General features: G+C 38.3%; 1 protein-coding gene across 2 annotated transcripts; it reads left to right on the forward strand.

Moving 5' to 3' along the window:
- The first annotated feature begins 454 nt into the window (after window positions 1-454).
- Window positions 455-20437, forward strand: LOC131246590 (probable serine/threonine-protein kinase PBL21). Of its 2 annotated transcripts, none has more exons than XM_058246848.1 (8): window positions 455-1272; window positions 2639-2860; window positions 2951-3189; window positions 3714-3840; window positions 4513-4584; window positions 5261-5447; window positions 15530-15599; window positions 19928-20437. In XM_058246848.1, the coding sequence occupies exons 2-8, from the start codon at window positions 2707-2709 to the stop codon at window positions 20189-20191; spliced, it is 1113 nt and encodes a 370-aa protein (XP_058102831.1). In that variant the 5' UTR covers window positions 455-1272; window positions 2639-2706; the 3' UTR covers window positions 20192-20437. The 2 variants fall into 2 exon arrangements, with proteins under 2 accessions (XP_058102831.1, XP_058102830.1); XM_058246847.1 differs by having other exon boundaries at window positions 456-1272; window positions 15530-15659.
- Window positions 20438-21122: the final 685 nt, after the last annotated feature.

The following is a 21122-nucleotide window of genomic DNA, read 5'->3' on the forward strand; positions in this document are numbered from 1 at the left end:
AATGGTTGACGCTCATTCAACACTGTTTCTTGTAATGTGGTACACTTGAGATCTGGATATACCTCATTTTTGGTCTCATACCATAGAATGATCTGAAAAATATACGGACGGCATGGATGAAAAGCATACATCATGATGGGGCCCACAGGCCACCGACCATCCGCCATTGGCTGGTGGCAGGGTAGTACCCGATCCGTTTCCGTGAAAGGTGGGGTATTTTCGTCCCGAATAGCGCTGTCAGTACGTGGAGGTCCAATTTTGCAAGGTAATTTTGTATTGTTTCCAAAAAACCATTGGATAAAAGGTGGGGTCTACAGTCGCAAATTTCTCAACTTTTTTCGAAATATAAAAGGGAAAAAAGACCAAGGAGAAAAACCCAAAACCCCTCCAAGCTGCGGCATCAGACAACTACACATTGCTTTCCAGCCAACAAATACAAAGAAAATCCCATTTCAGTCTCTCTCTCTCTCTCTCTCTCTCTCTTCCATTTCAGTTTTTCTTACATGGGTTTTTCTCCAAACATCAAAAGATGAGCATGGTTGATTTGTTTTTTGTTTTTCCATTTTTCTATTGATTTGAATTTGTAGGTTGGTAGAATGGTAGGATTTCAATCGTTCTGGTAATTTTTGGCCTGGGGTCGTTTTCTGCATTGTCGGCATTCGAACGTCCATATAAAGAAGTGATTTTTATTTTTTTAATTAGATTATTGGAAATACAGTGTGTTTGGTTGGTTAGAGTGTAGGAATCAAGAAGCGGTTAGTGGAGTTGGGGAATTGGGTGCAGTTGGGGATCAGGCAGGACTGTTTTTGGGCACTGAGTGGAGTTTTGCATTTGGGTTTTTCTTGGTTTTGCAATTAGGGGGATGTTTGTTTGGATCCGGTGAGATTGGAATGCAGGTCGAATATCTATTTCGATGATTCGTGTGAGTGGGCGATTGAATTGGTTTTAGTTGGATTGATGATGAATGGGCAATGCAGAGAAGTTTTCTTATGACTGAGCAGTGATCTTTGAGCATTTGAGAAGTTGAGAGATTGTAATTGAGAGGATTTGTTTTTCATGCTGTGATCTGTTTCTTCATCTGGGTATTTCTTGGGCCTCTGGTTGGTGGGAAGCTTGTTTCGATCTGAGGAGGATTCACAATGGGAGTATGGGTGGATTTTGATTTTGAGAATGTGGAGTGCAGAAAGCGTGGTAGAATCGATTGATGATTGGTGAATGAATCAAAGGTTTTTAAAGATTGTGGTGAGACCTTTACATGGGAAAATATTGCAGGTATAAGATCTATTCTCATCTTGAACTCGGAGAGCGTTGATGCGAATCAAGTTTCGACTTTTCTTTTCTTTCTGTTATTATTGTTATTGGTTGTAGATTCTACTTGGTTTTAATCACAGTCTTAGATTTAGGGTTAGCAAATGCTGAATTGCTTGTCAATTTATATTTCAAAATTCAATATCAATCAGAAAATCATAGAAATGTACTCACTGTCAATACCCTTTCTAGCGTATCAATACATCAATGCAGTTAGAGTTAGATTTCATTGAAATAACCATATCCTGATTAAAAAACCATATTTTAGCTGCTAGAACTATGCATTTTAGAACATGTTTACTGATTTAGGATCTTTTCTGTGTCTGCTTTCAGCATTTCTGGTTATATATATTTTTACTCTATTAGGAATATATTGGTTGGTCATGTAATAATCGCTTCAACATAGGCAGATTACAGCTCTATTATCATCAGCTGCGTTTGGATGCCCTGTTGAATTGAATTGCAATTATTAGTTTAATTAAGTTGATTTATGAAATGAGAACTGATCAGATGCAACCGGTTGTAGGTCAACTTTACCTATTACCTGTTCTTGCAAGCATTTTTTTTTTCCCTTTGAAAATATCCAATATTTTCAAGGCCAAAAGTGTGCAACAAAAATTTTAAAAGGCATAAAAAATGGGTCATGCAATATGACCGTTTGATCTCATGAAATAGCAACTCTCTTAGTATTCACATCAAGGGATTAAAGTGCAAATTGCAATAAAATTACTTTCAAATTGGACTTGAAATGAATGTAACTGCAGTCTTGGGGGCTACTTCCTTGCATAGTGACAATTCTTGGTCTTGGGAATTTCTCGACAAAGTAATTTCGTGGGAGATTTTCAAAACATGAGGTTTTTCTGGGGATGTTATTGGGAAAATCTCACTATATATATATATATATATTTTAAATGTATAATTATTTATGAGTTAGTTAAAATTCTAAATAATTTCGTGTTAAATTTGAGATATTATGTGATAAAATTGCCAAATTGAAAACCGCTGATATTTCAAAAATATCACGATATTATTGTGATAATATCAGCTCGTCAACTTTTCATGGAAATTTCACATGATTTTGGAATTCTCGGCGATATTTGTCACACTGCTTCCTCTCTATGAATGCTAGGAAATGTCCCTATAACTTGGTAATTTCCTCTTTGATTGAACTGAATGTTTACAGTGCAATTCGATGTGCATCCAAATGCAACCTTGAGCAGAAGAGATGAACCTCGTTCATTCTCCCTAACATTGCCATGTTGTAGTTATATTATCTCATTTCATGTTAGAAATCATAGGGCTTAATTACTTGGTTGCTTTATATTTTCAGATTCAATGTTTAGGAATATATATTGCCGTACTCTCGTTGTTTGTCACTGAAGGCGGGGTCCGTACCAAATGTCAAGGCCTCCTCTTGCAGCATTAATCGGAGGCGCTGTAGGAGTTGTCGTACTTGTTGGGATAGTAGTTTTATTAGTATGGTTTTGCTTATTGCATAACAGGAGTGTTTCAAGAACTTCGGAAAATGGCTCTTCAGATTCATCTATTCAAGGTAATAATTCTGACTTTTGTGGCCTTATAGAATCGATAAGACTTGCCTTCCTGGGAGATTAAATGCTTTTGTGTGTTTGTGAATTTCCAGCAGGACGAAGTGTTGGTGCAGAATCGTCTCAGAGGGGGCGTGTTCCTCTTCCATCCGACTCACGAGAAGCGACGCCTTTTGTGCTGGAAGAATTGGGACTGGCTACAAAGAATTTCAGTGATATCAATTTGATTGGGCAAGGAAAATTTGGAGAAGTGTACAAGGGTTTGCTTCATGATGGGATGATCGTGGCTATTAAAAAGCGGTACGGTCCACCTAGTCAGGAATTTATCGAACAGGTAATAGAACCTTTTTGTAGAACTGTTGTAGTAGAAAACACGCATTACTTTCACTCGGTGCACCAATTTGTCGTGGTAAAACCAGAGGTTGCTGCATCCCTCACACACACACACACACACACACACACACACACACACACCAGTCTGATGACTTGCGGCATGAGCCCATCCTCATGTGTACCATGTCTAGTCTCTGCAATTTCTTAGATGGTCACACTTAATAGACAATCCTAGCCATCCACTTCACGGCCATCCAGTGGACTGTTAAAAAGAAATTGATCAATGGTCCAAATTCAATGGCTAATGGTTAAGATTGCCTCTCTCACTGAGATCTTTGGGACATGGTCCATCCACATGGAGCCCGTGATATGGAAGGTCCGGATTGGTGTATGCCTTGTCTGGGTGAGTCGCCATTCACATGGCAAACTAACCCAATTTCTTAGAAGCAGTTCTACTGTAAATATTATATTTGAGAATGTGTGCTTGCTGGAAATATGAATGATCAATTCCAAATTTCCTATCAGGTTCATTACCTGTCATCTATTCGGCATCGCAATGTTGTGAATCTTCTGGGTTACTGCCAAGAAAACGATCAACAAATGCTTGTTTATGAATATATACCCAGTGGCAGCGTTTCAAGTCACTTATATGGTAATTGTCCATCCACCTATAATCATCTTACTGAGGAACAAAAGCATTCTGGTGCATCAAGACATCTACAAGCGCGGTTCGTGGTTCATCAGATTGGACCCACGTGGATGGGTATGCCCCAAAAATCTTTCAGATCCTAACCATCCGATATTTGGCCCTCTTTTCTGGACCGTTGCAGTAATGTTTCCTTAACCATCTATTTTAGGCAGTTATCGAAGGGTTAAGATCTTCCAATCTGGGAAGCTTTGGGGGTGCAGTCCATGGTTCAATGAAAGCACTGTCCATGGTTCAAAACCATCTGAAGGGCTGTACATAGACGAGTCTGCCCCAAAAATCTTTCAGAATATCCTAACCGTCCAATACTTGGCCCTCTTTTATGCACCATTGCTGTAATGTTTCCTTAACCGAGTATTTTTGCCAGTTATCAAAGGGTTGGGATCTTCCACTCTAGGAGACTTTGGGGTGCCCCACTCCACAAGTGCACATCAGATCAATGGTCTGGGTCACCGATGCTTCCTGCTTGCATGGACCAGCGCATTAGGATACTGTTTAGTGTTCACGATGCATCGGGATCCTATAATTTCTCCATATTTTATTAAATTGAATCTGAAGCTGTGAGCACATAATAACAGAGTTTTTCTTGTTTTTTTTTTTCCTCTTTTCCTTTTCTAGGTGTGAGCCAGCCCTCCAGTGAAAAGCTAGAATTCAAACATAGGCTTTCGATAGCTCTAGAAGCAGCTAAAGGTGATCATCTGCAAAATCAGTGAGCATTGGTGACTTTCCTGGTATTGGTTTTTCTTTAGTAAGATGAATGTATGAAGATCTATAATGGGTCCAATAATCCTTGTAGAAGATGTATAATGGGTCTTAAAGGTTTTCCCCACACAGTTCTATTTCCTTTTTCCTGAACTTCTTGTAAGGACTTTGGGTCCCAATACATCAGGATGCGAATAGTATTCCTTTTTTTTAACGGCAACACAAATAATGTCCTGATTCTCCTATTCCATACAAGTGTGGTTGTTGTTTATTTGATCCAGTCTGCTGATATAATGGACGCCACTGTGAATTAATGATGCCCCAAAAGTGTTTTGGATTTGAAGATTCTAGACATCCAAACCTTGGTCCTCTTTTGCGGACTGTTCCTGTATTTTTCCTTAATGATCTATTTGTAGGCTACTGATCGAAGGGTTAGGATCTTCCAATTGGGGATTCTTTTGGGCCATCTCCCAGTCATGGTAGGGCCCACTATATCAATGGTATGGGTCAACAAACCATGGGTTCCACCTATATGAGTTGGTCCCTGAGGACTCCATAATTCTTCACTTGAAAGAGTTTGAATTCTACAGTCTCTTATTCCTTATTTCTGAATTCTACAAAGTTGCCGATATCACAATTTTCCTGTTCCTTCTTTTATATGCAGGTTTGGCTTACCTACATGGTCTGACTCCTCCTTTAATACATAAGGACTTCACGACAACAAATGTCCTTGTGGATGAAAACTTCATAGCTAAGGTTGCTGATGCCGGGCTTAGAAATTTACTTAGCAGAATTGAGGCAGCAGGTCCATCTTCTCAAATGATGGCTGATAACGCTTTCCTTGATCCAGAGTAATGCTTATGTTCCAAGAACTCCATTCCAAAATGAAGAAAGAATAAGTCTCATGCTACTCCTCTATCTTCCAATTGACAAATGCCATACCAAGCACACTTCATCGAATCTCTACGAAGAGCCATTCCTGCCATGCGCGTGCCAAACATGTAAGGTGATTTGGACTTTTGATTTAGTGGGCCCCCACATGGATGGGCCATAAGCTAAAAAATTTTAGTGATTACTCTGACGTCTAGTTGTTGTGAGTTTCACCCCTTGAGTGTAGACCGCTGCTCTTGATTTGAGCTAATCGTTCCTGTTTTAGCCACTGGTCTGATGGCAACCATAGTTGAGTCGTGTTGGTTTTTGGCCCATGGCCCATCCATGTGTTGGCCCACCAAATTAACGCTCCTGATCACTTGGCGCAAGTGCCATGTGTAGAATTGAGATTTTGAATGTGCACTTTATGGAATTACATGAAACCCATTCACCATCGTAGCACTCCTGTCCAATATGTTGCCTACATTCTAGGTTTGAACAATCCTATTGACTCAAGAACCAATATTCAATCGGCAATCCTTTTGAGTTTTACTTGTGTGTTGGTCATTTCACCCTGTCAGCTGCCACAAAAATTCTAGGTAAGAGAAACTAAGACGAGAAGTAATAAAATATAACAGCTATGGTCCTATTCTACTGAGTATGCTTTTACACACTATACCATATGCATTATGTGGAACAGCTATCAACGTTTTTTTTAAATGTATATTTGATTTTATAATATTATGGGTTACACTCTATCTATCTATCTATATATATATATATATATATATATATATATATATAGATATGGGCATGTTTAGTTGCCACCCTAAATCCATTTAGTTTTAAATGTGCTATGTGATTGTTTTGTAGATTCGTAAAACAAATAGAAAAAGAGAAAATAGAGAAGAAAATAAGAAAGTGAGAATAGAGAGAGGAGTGGGATGGCTATAACAGAGGAGCCTCCACATGTCCCCACATCTTATTTTTATAGGGTTTTCACTTATGTGTTGAAAATTACAAAAATATCCCTCTTGCTTTAGTGACTTAAAGAGGGATATAACTGTGGGCCTAAAAGACAATCTGAACATACATATTGAAAGCCAAAATGGCTTACTCGTTCGACCATTTACTCTCCCCCTCAAACTAAAGCATAGATATCTTGCATGCCCAGCTTGGATATAAGCCTTCCAAATTGATACTTCCCGAATCCCCAGAGCTTTGGTGAATAAATTTGCAATATGATCATGGGATGAAATATATGGAGTGGCAATTTCCTTCCGAGAGATCTTATTCCGAATGAAGTAATAGTCAACCTCTATATGCTTTGTCCTCTTATGGAACATTGGATTGTTGGCGATACGCATAGCAGCTTGGTTGTTGCAGTGTAAACGCATTGGAGTTTGAACCATAAACTCCAATTCTTCCAGGAAGTGATTTCAACCAGGCAAGTTCACAAGTTTTATGTGCCATGGATCTATATTCCACTTCAACATTGGACCGCGCAACAATATCTTTCAAAAAAAAAAGGACCGCGAAACAATATTTTGCTTCTTGTCTTTCTAAGAAGCCACATTACTACCAAGAAAAGTGCAGTAGCCTGTAGTTGACCGCCTATCATGTCTTGAACTCGCATAATCCGTATCTAAAGAACCAACTGCTTTGAGATGTCCATGAGATCCATACAGGATACCTTTCCCAAGAGTATACTTCAAGTATCTAAGAATCCTCATAATTGCAGCTAAATGTATAGCTCCGGAAGCTTGCATATACTCACCACACTAACTGAGAAGGCAATATCAAGCTTGGTGATAGTTAGATAATTTGCCAACAAATCTTTTGTACATATTCAGATCTGTAAGCAACTCTTCTTCGTCAAGATCAATCTTGAGATGAGGGTCCATTGGCGTATTTGTTGGGTTGGCATCTAGTATATATGTCTCTTTCAACAGATCACAAACATATTTCCTTTCATACAAATTTATCTCAACTCCACGTTGCTCAAAAAATATCAGAGGAAACCATAATCTTTAATTCGGAATTAGGAGTGAAGATACGACTTTAGTTTCTCTATTCTTTCCAAATCATCACTTGTAACTACTATGTCATCCACATATACCCCAAGCACAATATAACTAAATGAAGTATGCTATGAAAAAACTGAATGATCTACTTTAATTTGGAATTGGGAGTGAAGATACGACTTAGGTTTCTCAATTTCTTCTAAATCATCACTTATAATTACTATGTCAATTGCCAAGCACAATATAACTTGATGAAGTATGCTGTGAAAAAACTAAATGATCTACTTTACTCTTCTTCATTCCATATGATAACACCATGCTACTGAATTTTTCAAATTAGGCTTTTGGTGATTGTTTCAGTCCATAGATAGGCTTATTTAATTTGCACACCTTGGAGGACTCTCCCTGAGCAACATACGTAGGAGGTTGCTTCATATAGACCTTTTCTTGTAATTGTCCATGTAGAAAAGCATTGTCCTTCATGTGTAGTTGAAAGAGGGACCAGTCGTGATTGACAACTACAGAGATACCAACCCGTATTGAAATTGAGTATGACCACAGGGGAAAAGGCATCCAAATAATTAACTCTGTAAATTTGAGTGTAGCCCTTGGCTACCTACCTGGCCTTGTAACGATCAATTGATTCATCTGGCTGAAACTTTGTAAACCTATCTACATATAATTAGAATCTTACCTGATGGAAGATCAATTAACAGCCATGTACAGTTGGAATACTTGGCATTCATGTTCTCATCCATAGCCTTTTATAGTTTTCATCCAACAATGCATCCTTGAGTATCTTAAGAATAGAAAGCAAGAGCAAACTTTTGATAATTGTTGGATAAGTGATTAAATGTAAAAAAGTTGGAAATAGGATATTGAACACAGGAGCGTTTACTTTTACGAATAGCAATGGGTAGATCAGTGACAACTTCAGTAGACACGGAAGAATTTGGAACCTCAATCAGTTCAGTAGTTGACGATAGAGAGAGTAAACAGTTTGTACTTCTTTTTCCTTTCTCCTTTTCCCATAATATGTCTGCATGAAATCCCTATGAAGTGGCGACTCACTAACAGACTAATGGAAATATATTTGGTAAAGAAACTTCTACAGAAGTGACTTTTGCAACATATTCAGATCTAACACAGAAAGGAGCATTCTCAGAGAAGGTTATATCAGTTGTCACAAAATGTCTAACATAGAAAGGAACATTCTTAAAGAAGGTTACATCAGTTGTCACAAAATGTCTAACATAGAAAAGAACATTCTCAAAGAAGGTTACATCAGCTGTCACAAAATGTTTGACATAGAAAGGAACATTCTCAAAGAAGGTTACGTCAACCATTAAAAATTGTTTTTTTTAAGTGAAGGACAGTAACATCAATAACCTTTTTGAGTGCGCAAGTAACTTAGGGGGTGTTTGTTTTTTTGTAAATATGTGTAAAAGCATAATAATGATTGGCAACAATCGTTTGGAAAAGAGGAAAGGAGGTGTGCAATTACACCTCGAAAAACGGAATTCATTGCAATGAATTCGGACAGGGCATGGCGTCATCTAGTTGTGAGTAAAATATATGGGTCCCACATGATGTATGCGACTTATTCATGCCGTCTATTTGTTCTGCTAGTTCATTTTAGGGTATGAGCTCAAAAATAAGGCAAATCCAAAGCTCAAGTAGACCTTACCACGGGAAAAAGTGGTCCCCATGAGTGCACCGTTGAAAGCCGACTCATTCGTTGGGCCTACAATGATGTTTGTTTCTCATCCAACTTGTTCATAAGGTCACTCAGACATAGATGAATGGAAAACACAAATATCAGCTTGATCTAAAACTTGGCCCCTGAGAAATTTTCAATGTTAGAACTTTATTTTCTACTATTTCCTGTGGTGTGGTCCACTTAAGCTTTGGATCTGCCTCATGTTGGGCGGAAGCCCTAAAATGAGCTGGCGGAACAGATGGATGGCATGGATAAGACTCAACATCACGGTGGGCCCCATAATTTTTACATGCTAAAATCGTACGAATGTAAATGAAGCTTTGCAAACATGCTACCTGTCACCATCCACATTGGGATGGCTGCCAGAAATGCATCTGTAAATAATCATGATTTATTTCCAACAAATTACAATGGTTTTAAAATTTTATTTTTTATTTAAAAAAAAAAAAAAAACTTTAGAAAAATGTATATAATGGAACGCTAGTATCTTGATTGGGCTCAAATAGATGAACAAAGCAGGTACACCAAACACTTGGAAGGCACAACAAATATAGGCCGGTCAGGAAACAATAAGGAGAAATGTATTTTTTGTCCAACATAGAAGATGGCATTTTGTTTCACAAGTTACATGCAGTAAGGACTGCATTACCCCCAAAAAGGCTGTGGAACATTCGTTTCCAATAGTAAGGCACGGGTAACTTCAACAAGATGCCTATTCTCGTGCTCGGCCACCCCATTTTGTTGGGGTGTATAAGCACAAGAGGTCTGATGAATGATACCCTAGCTTTATAAATATGATTGAAAATCATGAGAAATTTCAAAGCATAATCCGATCTAAACATACACATTTATTCTAAATTGAGTTTTTATTTCACTATAAAAGTTCTGAAACAGGAAACACTTTTGACCAACATTTTATAAGATATAACCAAGTTATTCTAGAATAATCATTAATAAAAAGAACAAAATACTTAAAACCTAACAAACTGGGAACTCGAGTTGATCTCCACACATCACAATGAACTAATCTAAAGGGACATCAATACTATCATCAACACTAAAATGAAAATGGACTTGATGTTTACTTAGCTGGCACGTTTCGTGCTTAAAACCTTAGGAAGAGATGGAATGAGAGTAAGTAGCTTCTAGAGAGAGGGATGGCCCAAACAACAATACCACTAAATTGTAGGATCAAGAAGCATGGCAACACCTACTGGTTCTCTCCAAATAGTACATTCAATTCCTTTCACAACCTCCACAAATATTTCTTGCCTATCTTGAGATCCTGAAAAATTGAGTGAGAAGGAAAGAAAGTGTGACAAAACAATTAAGAGGTTTTGTTAGTTTACTTATAGGTAAAAGACTAAAAAAAAAAATTGGTAGTATACAAGACAGATGATAAGAACCCAAACGTGTTAGACGAAGCATTACTAAGCCCAACAATGTTAGATGAGGTACCATCAGCTAACGTAACAGACATATTAGATAAAATAAGGTCATATGAGGAAAAAGAACTATGATTATCAAATGATCAGATGCTCCAGAATTAATTAACCTAGGAAAGAGTGATATGACAGAAGACACAACTTACCTAAATGGGCTAACGTGGCTGTAGAAGAGGAAGTCACATTGTTGGACGTAGAGCCACTTGAAGAGAGGAATCACGCAATCGTCCCATGATAATGTGACATTAATCTGATCACCACTAGTGTCGGTGATATATAAGTAGTGGGTCTACCATTAATAGAAACATCATCAACCACAGGAGCTTGATTGACCCTCGGAGGCCTCCCATAGAGATCTTGGCAAAAGTCCGCAGAATGATTCGTTAGGCCACAATAATACATACACGATCTTCTCTATCACTATGGCCACCTCTGCCACCGTGACTAATCCATCCACCACGACCTCTACGCATTCTAGTGTAACTAGAAGTAGCAGCCAAGGCGGGCTTATCAGAACTAGTAACATGATCATTGTTAGATTCATTCCCAATAGAGACTCTTTGGAGTCTTGCATACACCTCTGCAATTGAAGGGTTGATGTGCCACCCAAAATTTGATCTTTAGTAGACTGATATTCTTTTAGAAGACCAATTTCACAACTTTCATGTCTTTCATTTGCTTATTCATGAGATTTAATTCTCAAGTAATGGAATGATAGATTGAGAATTCTTCCACATGGCGGTCAGTTTGACAAAATATTCACCAAGAGATTTATCTCGTTTCTGAAAAGAGAACATTTCCTTATATAACTGATACACTCAAGAGATGTTCTGTTCAGGGGAGTACATTTTTTTCACGGTATCCCACATTTCCTTCACTGTATTCAAGACCCAAGTGAGATCTAACTTTAGGTTACGTGCCATTCCACAACCAATATCAAATTTGGGTATCGTCACACATCCACTGTCGATATTTAGGATCAGATCCCTCTAGCTTGGGTTCCGTGAAGAGTTGATCCTTCACTCGGGCTAAATGAAATACCTCAAGTCCTCAATAGACTTAGCTCTGAGTAAGTAATTTTTTCTATTTAATTTCATGAATGTTATTGAAGCATTGAATTAAGAACTAGGAATTCCTCCCCATGATGAGGGATCAATTACCACACCTTTTGGTTTCATAACCACCTTAATAACAAATTTCTCCAACTTACATGGAAAAACATTGATCTGTGATCAAATTTAGATACAACTGCACTCCACAACAATAACAAATATGAGTTTCCATCCGTTCATTATCTAGGATTCATGCAATCATTAACCGTGCATTTCAAAGCTATGTCACGAATAGCATAGACTACCAAAAAACCAGGCCTTTCAACAAAAAATAACAGAGGAAAACCACTTTAACATCACCTATATGGAAATTCAGCAAGCCTTCATCTTCTGGACTAGGCTCCTATGTGCCCTTTGCAAGCAGTTGCATTTACTTGCAAAGAGTGCAGAAAACCTTGTGTGTGTGTGTGTGTGTGTGTGTGTGTGTGTGTGTGTGAGAGAGAGAGAGAGAGAGAGAGAGAGAGAGAGAGAGAGACCTTTTTCTTGAGGTTCGATCAACACACTAGGGTTTTTAGGGGCACGCAATACTTGATGTGGAAATTAGAGAGTTGAATGGAGAAGATTTGGGTCCAAATCACGCTTTGATGCGCTATGATACCATGTAGATTTGCAAAACGAATAGAAGAAGAGAAAATAGAGAGAGGTGTGGGAGAGCTCCAAGGTAGGAGCCTCCACACATCCCCACATCTTTTATTATTATTATTATTATTAGGGTTTTCACTAATGTGATGAAAATTACAAAAATACCCTTCTTGCTTAGGTGACTTAAAGAGGGATATAACTATTGGCCTAAAACACAATCCAAATATACATATTGAAAGACCAACAGCCCAAAGGGCCCACACACTGATGCCAAACCATTTACATTTAACATGTTTGATATCTGGAAAAGCGGTATATTGCTTCTTCTTCTTCTTCTTTTTTTTTTTGTGGGGGGTGAAAGTCAGCTCGAAAGGTGTCTTTCTTACCATATCCTGCACAAGTTTAAACCATGGTTTTCAACAATGGTTACATTACAGCCGTATCGGATGTTATTTAACTATATTGATTGTTGTCGTTATCCGATGGGGGTGAACTGGTCCGTATGAAATATCGGCTCATATCGGTCGTGCATGCTAATATACCCTTTATTTGCACCTTCATGTCGTCGTTACGGCTGTTACGCCCCCATTTTGAAATTCTCTCTTTTCAATGTCTTTCTTCATTTTAACCATGAAGGAAACTTAAAAAATAATTTTAAACTATATCTAGCCTATTTTAAGGATTAAAACACAAGATTCCAGTGGGATTCAATGAACATCGAAGCGGAGTAGACCATTTTGGAAAATATCCGAAGAGGTAAACCATCGCTTCTTTTTCATTTTTCCATCTTCCTTTTGTTATATTTATATATAGTCATAATCCGCCAAATCATGCATGGTTTTTGTTCACGAGTACTCACATTTTGAAATTCTCTCTTTTCAACATCTTTTCTTCATTTTAACTACGATGGGGGCTTAAAAAATAATTTTAAACTATATCTAGCCTATTTTAAGGATCAAAACACAAGATTCCAATGGGATTCAACAAACATTGAAGTGGAGTAGACCATTTTGGAAAATATCTAAAGGGGTAAACCATCATTTCTTTTTCATTTTTCCATCTTCCTTTTGTTATATTTATATATAGTCATAATCCACCAAATCATGCATGATTTTTGTTTGCGAGTACTCCCATTTTGAAGTTTCATCTCTTTTCAACGTCTTTTCTTCATTTTAACTATGAAGGAAGCTTAAAAAATAATTTTAAACTATATCTAGCCTATTTTAAGGATCAAAACACAATATTCCAGTGGGATTCAACGAACATCAAAGCGGAGTAGACCATTTTGGAAAATATCTGAAGGGGTAAACCATCACTTCTTTTTCATTTTTCCATCTTCTTTTTGTTATATTTATATATAGTCATAATCCACCAAATCATGCTTGATTTTTGTTCGCGAGTACCAAGAAGGTGGCAGAACTTACACAGACCTGAATCCACTCTCTCCCCTTTTTTGTGCATCCCAACCTACCCAGCATGTAGTCCAAAAAATCCCGGTAGACATGATTGTAGTCCTTCTCAACATCAAGCTTGCAATTGATACCAAATTTCCTCTCCTTGAATCGAGAGTCTATCCACTTGTGTGCAACAAGAGCGGAATCCAGAATTTGCCTTCCACCCACAAAGCCCCCCTGATTCGGAGAGATAATACTCCCAAAAACCTCTAAGAATTTCGAGGCAAGCACTTTAGCCAATATTTTATACGGGCTCCCTAGAAGACTGATTGCTTTGATGTCTTTCAATCCCTCCACCCCTTCTAGCTTGGGGATAAGAGTAATGAACGAGGCTCCCAACTCTGGAGTTGATCAACCTTTTCCAAAAATTCCTTAATGAAGTCCATTATATCTACTTTCATCAAATTCCAAAAAACTTGGAAGAACGCCAGGGGGAACTCTGTTGGGAGCGGGAGCTTTATCTCTGCACAAACTGTCCAGAGCTTCTTTGACTTCAGATTCTTAAATAGAACTCTCCAACCGCTCAACTTACTCTTTCAAGATGCTGTCAAAATGGAGATCCAGCCTCAGGTGAAACCAATACTCTTTGGAAAGGAGCTACTGATTATAACCCACTATCGCCAAACACACCTGATCTTTCTTCTCAAGGCAAAATCCATCCACTTCCAGGGAAGAAATTGTGTTGGTACAGACCCTTGCCAAGGCTATTCCATGGAAGAATCTCACAGTCGTCTCCCTCTTCCTTGAGGTACTTCTCATAGCCAGCCAATAGAATAGACCACTCCCTTTATCTCTACACAAACCGTCCACAGCTACAGTTGTTCATGTCAATAAGAAAATGAGTGATTGATTTTTGGTTGGCATGCAAACTGTCCCTTATGGTTTAGACTACAATGTGCATTTTCCATCAGTTTTTAAATGGGGGTGGCATCTTCTTTACACTTAATAATGAATGTGTACATCAATTTGGATGGCCAAATTGTCCACCTCATTGTTAATGGAGCGTAGCTGAAAAGTCACATTGATCCGACAATCTAACCCATTTGGTATTGGCAGTTGAAGTTGGAAAACTATCCATTTTCTTTTAAACCACCCATATGATGGCAACGGTTTTAGGATCACCTAATAAGTAGGATCATCCTTTCAATCAACCATCTGTACTTACCATATTTCATTTACGGAGGTTGTCAATAGTAGCATGCCTATAGCCTTTCTACATGTGTAATCTTATTTATCTACTAAATATTTTTATTTAGATAGCATTGTATTGCATAATCATATATGTTATGTTTTTGTTTTGTTTTGTTTTGTTTTGTTTTTGTTTTTGTTTTTTTTTTTTTTTTGTATTTTTGAAAGGTATATGTAAAACATATGCTTGATCAAAGAAATTTCATAGACTATCATATTTATACTGTAAATACAACATTACAATGTAATACTTCATGCAAATTGATTGACTCAAAACCCAGGCAATGATCGAAGAGTCTTGACAAGGAATCAACTGGTTCCTCACCTCGCCGAGTCAAACTCAATGATTGAGGCTTGACTCAGCTGCATTTCTAAACTGATGGTGGACCTAAGTGAGTTCCTTTCATGATGGCAGCAGATAATTGAAATGTACAGCTCATATGGAATCTTCTACTACTGAAAGAAAAAAAAAAATCTCTTACCACAAGTGGCAATACATGTTGTCTGTTATTTATTTCCCTCTCATTTACTTGTGCAGGGTCAGAGAGTATGGAAGATTCTCCGAGAAGAGTGATGTATATAGTTTTGGGGTGTTCCTTTTGGAGCTAGTAAGTGGGCGGGAAGCTAGATCACAAATTTCAGAATCTGATCAGCGCTTGGTTGAATGGGTATTCAATATTTTTTTATACTATGTTGATTTGCATGCCATTTGGAACACTCCATTAAGACGATAGGAGTTTTGCTAACCCCACATGCACACCAATACACCTGATGATGTGTGCAGTGCATCGTAACTGTCGGTCAGGTGGGACCCATAATTACTTGACCTAAAATCAGGCCACCTCATCAGAAAGGAATGGATGTTAAAAAGAATTTGCCTGCAGTCCACATTTCACGCACACAATGACCTTGCCTCGCTCATGTGGGCTGGCCTGATTTTTGGACTAGTTCATCTTCACAATGTGGTCCACCCGATGCGTGGCTAGGGTGCCCCACATGCATGCAGGATTGCGACACATATCTGCACGTATAGGTGCCTGTGGTCTTAGCAGAACTCAACATTATATTGTTTGCTGCTGTTGATCTGGTGCTGTCAATATTATCGTAGTTATCTAGTAACCATTCATGCATCGCACATGTATGGATCCAAACCTTTCATCCATTGAGCCCTACATATGAACACATGGATGAGATTCAAACTATCCGTCACATGGGCCCTACTGTGGAGTGTCCATAGTGCAAAAGTCACACTGATTGGGCGATCCTATCTCATCGAAGGCTACCAAGTACCAACTGACACTACTGAAAGAAAAAAGAAAAAAAAAAGTTCGCATTCAACAAGAAAATGCCCTTTGGTTGGAATATTAGGATCATCTAGCTTGTGATTTTTAACCATCGGAACCCAAACGTTGGGGGCTGACTTGACAAATGGTTCAGATCTAACTCTAGGAGTATGCTTCTAGATCAAGGACAGCTTCCCATGTCTGTCAAGGGTGTAGAAGCATAGCCCTTTGCTTTTAACATGGGAAAGGCGGCCAATATGTGGGTCCCTTAGCCAGTGGCCAGAAGATTCTCTTATATATGGGGGGCAAGTGCAGGCTTTAACAAAATTCCTTGTGCGTGTATTCATGCTGAAAATACAAGTGCAGGAACATGACCATCAATTCTTCGGATGAACATACACCAAAAATCAATGTAAAAGGAATAAAGGAATTAACAAAAAACACATAGAGAAATAAAATTTAACCATTCATGTGTGTAGATTTTACATAAATGCCTTTGAAGAAGTAAGGGTTTGTGTTGGATCTGAATTCTTATACTGATCTAGCTTTGAATAGTGTGAGAATAAGAAGTTGTGGGCTCATAAAGAAAGAGAATGTTCTGACTTGGAAAGAAGGAGAAGCATAGAAGATTTTGATTTGGAAATAAATAGGTGTAAAAGTTCCAATTAAGGATTTAATAGATAAAAATTGAAAGTAAAAGGGAATAGTACAAATATCACTTAAGAAGAAAGAAAGAAAGAAAGGGAACTTGTTCACCTGCACCAAGGATTGTTCTTGATTTTAGTAATTTTTATATGGGATTGACATAATCTGAGCTTTCGCAACTTGGTGGATCGGCTGAGTCAGTGCAAAACTCAGCTGAGTTTCTATAGGACTTCCATAGCATGAATGGGCACCCTTTTTTGGCTATCTAAGTCAACCTGTACAAGTGTTGCCCAGTTTTCTAACAACCAGTAGGTGCTTTTATTTGGATTGCAAGATATGATGGATATGTAAAACTAATTTAATTTCATCGAACAAATTTAGGTGTGTTTGGATGCATTATTGAATTTAATGGAAGTGGAAATAACAAACCATAGTTTCCTTTTCACTCATATTGAGGATGTGGGCTCCAAACTGCAATTACATTACTTCAAGTTGTTGTTGTTGTTGTTGTTTTCTTTCTTTTGAATGGTACTTTCAAGTTGAACATGGAAGAAATGCAAATGCAATTTGAGGGATACATCCTCATTATGAATGTTAGGGAACCCCATTTGTTTTTTGTCATTCCTTTTAATCAAAACTGAGTGATCACATCTAAATTTACTTGTGCATCCAAATCATGAACTTAACATATCACACAATTTGAACACTCTAACCTTTGGTTGTGGTTAAAACAGTTTCAACACGTGGTTGATCAACTTGAGCCTGACTCTCCTACTTCATTTGTTGGTTTTCTTTTTGTTACTTCCTGACTACAGCTTCATCTGCTTGAAATTTAGATTGTCCTTTTATTTTGATAAAGGGAGAAACATCTTCTTTTGGAATGGTTTTTATATGTGAGTGGTATAATTTATATTCTATCACATAAATTGTTCTGGGATCAGTAAATGATGCACATGACATGTGTTGATTATGGTTTGAAAACTCAAAAACTCGGCTCGGCTCGACTCGACTTGGTGTCTAGCCAGGTTAGGGTGACTAGAAAACTCAGACGGGTCTTTACTTGACTTGAGATTTAATAGTTAAAGTAATATTATTCGTAAATATTTTAAATAGTTATAAATGGAGAAAACATAAAAATAATGGAAGGATATGCAAACATATGATGCTTGGCTTGTTGGTTAGAGTTGTTGCTCCTCCTTCTTGAGGTCTTGGGTGTGAAACCCAGTTCTTATGTTTCTAGCTAAACTTGCTTCACAGTCGAGTGACTTGACTTGAAATCTAGCCAAGTCGAGTTACCGTATTTTAGAATCAGTGTTTTAAATAGCGGTAGCATGATGCGTAGCGCTCAGCCCTCTATAACGTGGTGTAAATACGTAGCGAGTAGCGTAAGCTACACGATACTTCTATTTTTTAATTTAAAAATAGGACAAATATAATAAATGGTGAAAAAATGGGATATATATATATATATCTGCCTAAAAGATTATTCATTTTATCAATTATAAGCATGTTTAAACAAGTTATTAGTTATCATTTATCAAAAACCAATCCACATATATAAGCCAAATCAAATAATTATCGCATCAACAACTTTCTAAGCAAACCACTTTAATTAATAATGTCTAATTGAAACCACAAGTCACAATTATGAAAAGAAATAAAAATCTCATAGGTTAAAAGTATCAAGTATAGTACAAGTGTCACATTCCTCAACACTAGATAGAAAGAAAACATGAAAAAAAAAAAAAAAAAAAAAATAGTAAAAAAATACATTGTAGCTTACACTACGTGCTACGACCCCTATAGTGTATGTTGCAGGGGATTTATGCTATTTAGGATGCTACGTAGCGCTACAGCCACACTACGTAGCGTATGCTACCACTACACCACGGGCGCTATTTGAAACACTGTTTACAACAATGGTGTTGATTGAATTTCATAGCCAGATGTGAAACAATGATACATGGTTATCTATGCTTTGAATCCGAATCCTTTGCTTGCCGCACGGATTTCCTGCTTGTTGAAATGTGATTGGTCCATGTCATTACTGACGTTGTCAGCACTGCTCCATTAAATGGAGGCAGTGATGATGTGGCCCAATCACATTGCAACAAGCAGGAAACCCCTCTGCTTGACACATCCGAACTCCTAAGCTTTAGGCCCAAACATCAAAATCATCATCATTGCTGTAATTGACATCATATTTATGAATTACACTACGACCTTCAATTTCAAAGAGATGGAAAACTATTTGTATGCATGGCTCAGACATTCTACTAGACAGCACGACCTGCTGTTTGGATGGCCATGGAAATAGCATCCAAGCCTACAGTCTACATGTGCCAACCTCATGTGTGGACATCCAAGCCCTGCTTCGGACACACCCCAGCATGTAGATGACCTGACCAAAAATCTGACTGGTTACTTTCATAAGGTGGGCTTGCACTGTTTAGATGGCCATGGAAATAGCATCCAAGCCCACATTCACCTCCCCATGTACCAACCTCACATGTATTGGCATCTGAGCCCTGCTTCAGACAGACCCCACCATTTAGATGACCTGGCCAAAATTTTGACAGGTCAATTTCGTAAGGTGGGCCACCACTGTTTGGATGGCCATGGAAATGGCATCCACGCCCATACTTGCTTCCACACGTGCTGACCTCACGTGTGGACATCAGACCACTGCTGCAAATAGACCCCCACCATGTAGATGACCTGGCCACAAAAATCTGAAAGGTCAATTTCGTCAGGTGGGCCACATGTGTGCTGTTGATGTGGACCATTTGTGATTTTTTTTAGAACCACCCACTTTCTTCTTCTTTTTTTTCCTTTTCATGTGCTGCAACCAGCCAGATTTTTTTGGCGGGGCCAACCTGATTCACAGCTTGGATGCCCACACACTTGCTGGATTTGCACGTGTTACCACTTGTGGTGTGCTGGCTCAGATTTTTGAAATGCTGTTAACTGATTAAAAACCTGTTTTTGTGATGGCTCCTATTGCAAAGGCACAAAGCTATCAGGACGCGAGCAACATTGCTGCCATTATCGATCCTAGATTGAGTGACAATTTCACAGCCGAAGGCATCAAAGATTTTATACACCTGACAGCCCAATGCATGAACCCGTCGAGCGAGAGACGCCCCAACATGAATAACGTGGTGACAGAGCTCGACCACATACTAGAAAGGGAAATGAGCTTGACGACGGTCATGGGTGAGGGCACTCCTACCGTGACGCTTGGGAGCCAGCTATTTACAGCATCAAGGTGACGGAAAGAGCCTATAGAGCTTGCTTGTGGGCACCTCGTGCGTGGTTTTCAGATTGTAGATTGGAGTTCAGCTGCTCAGTAAGTGTATAAAATAACAGCTGCAGTATTTTTTATTTTTTATTAATTTCTTTTTTTCATAAGCATCTGTGAAATGGTGTTGTATTTGTTTACCATGATTTTATTGTTAAATATCATTTGAGAGACTGGGTGTTGGTGTGAATTCAAAATACATACGTAGTTCTGTTCATTGAATCCATAAGCTATTACATCCATTGTTAAGATTTCTTGTTTTCTAGAACTGTTGTATTGTGCTTGTGTGATGAATCGTCTGATCCTTGACCCAAGGATACACAGTGTGCCCAGGTTTGTGGTTTTGTGCAAGTGGGGCATGGGATTCAGTGATTCAAACTGTGGTTCCAATCTCACATGGACGATTGTGAAGAGAAATACAGAAATGGTTTGTGTTCGGTTGAAGGGCCTCAATTGGTGGATAGGATCTTCCAATCTTGGAAAGATTTGTGGCACATTCCATAAGGCCAATGGTCTGGATCACCCATACCGTGGGCCCTCACAAACTGAATACCTTCATTTCCTCAGGTCGAGGATCATATAATTCCTCTTTCATGTATTCTGCTTGACAGCTCCAACTTATCAAACCATCTTGGCACGACTCTTGCGTCCGTGCAGCACATGGGTTGAGATTCAATCTGAAATTAAGAACTGTTTTGAATTGATTTTTTTTGAAAGGTAGGAAAAAACTAACCTTTGGAAACATTTCTTCTTTCCACTTGGAGCTGTTTTAAAAAGAACCGTGTTGTTGTGCTCTTTCCAAATTGAGCAAATCACTACAAACGGGGAAATCCGTCCTACAATCCGCTTCCTTTTTTCCTTGAGCATCAGAATTTCGTGCATCAAACAGGTCTACAATCGAG

This window comes from Magnolia sinica, chromosome 5 (assembly GCF_029962835.1).
Source record: "Magnolia sinica isolate HGM2019 chromosome 5, MsV1, whole genome shotgun sequence".
Taxonomy (NCBI): Eukaryota; Viridiplantae; Streptophyta; class Magnoliopsida; order Magnoliales; family Magnoliaceae; genus Magnolia; species Magnolia sinica.

Coding starts and splice junctions, on each gene's coding strand:
- LOC131246590 (XM_058246847.1), top strand. CDS start 2,707: ATGTCAAGGCCTCCTCTTGCAGCATTAATCGGAGGCGCTGTAGGAGTT. Junction 2,861..2,950: donor TTCAGATTCATCTATTCAAG/GTAATAATTCTG, acceptor GTGAATTTCCAG/CAGGACGAAGTGTTGGTGCA. Junction 3,190..3,713: donor GTCAGGAATTTATCGAACAG/GTAATAGAACCT, acceptor ATTTCCTATCAG/GTTCATTACCTGTCATCTAT.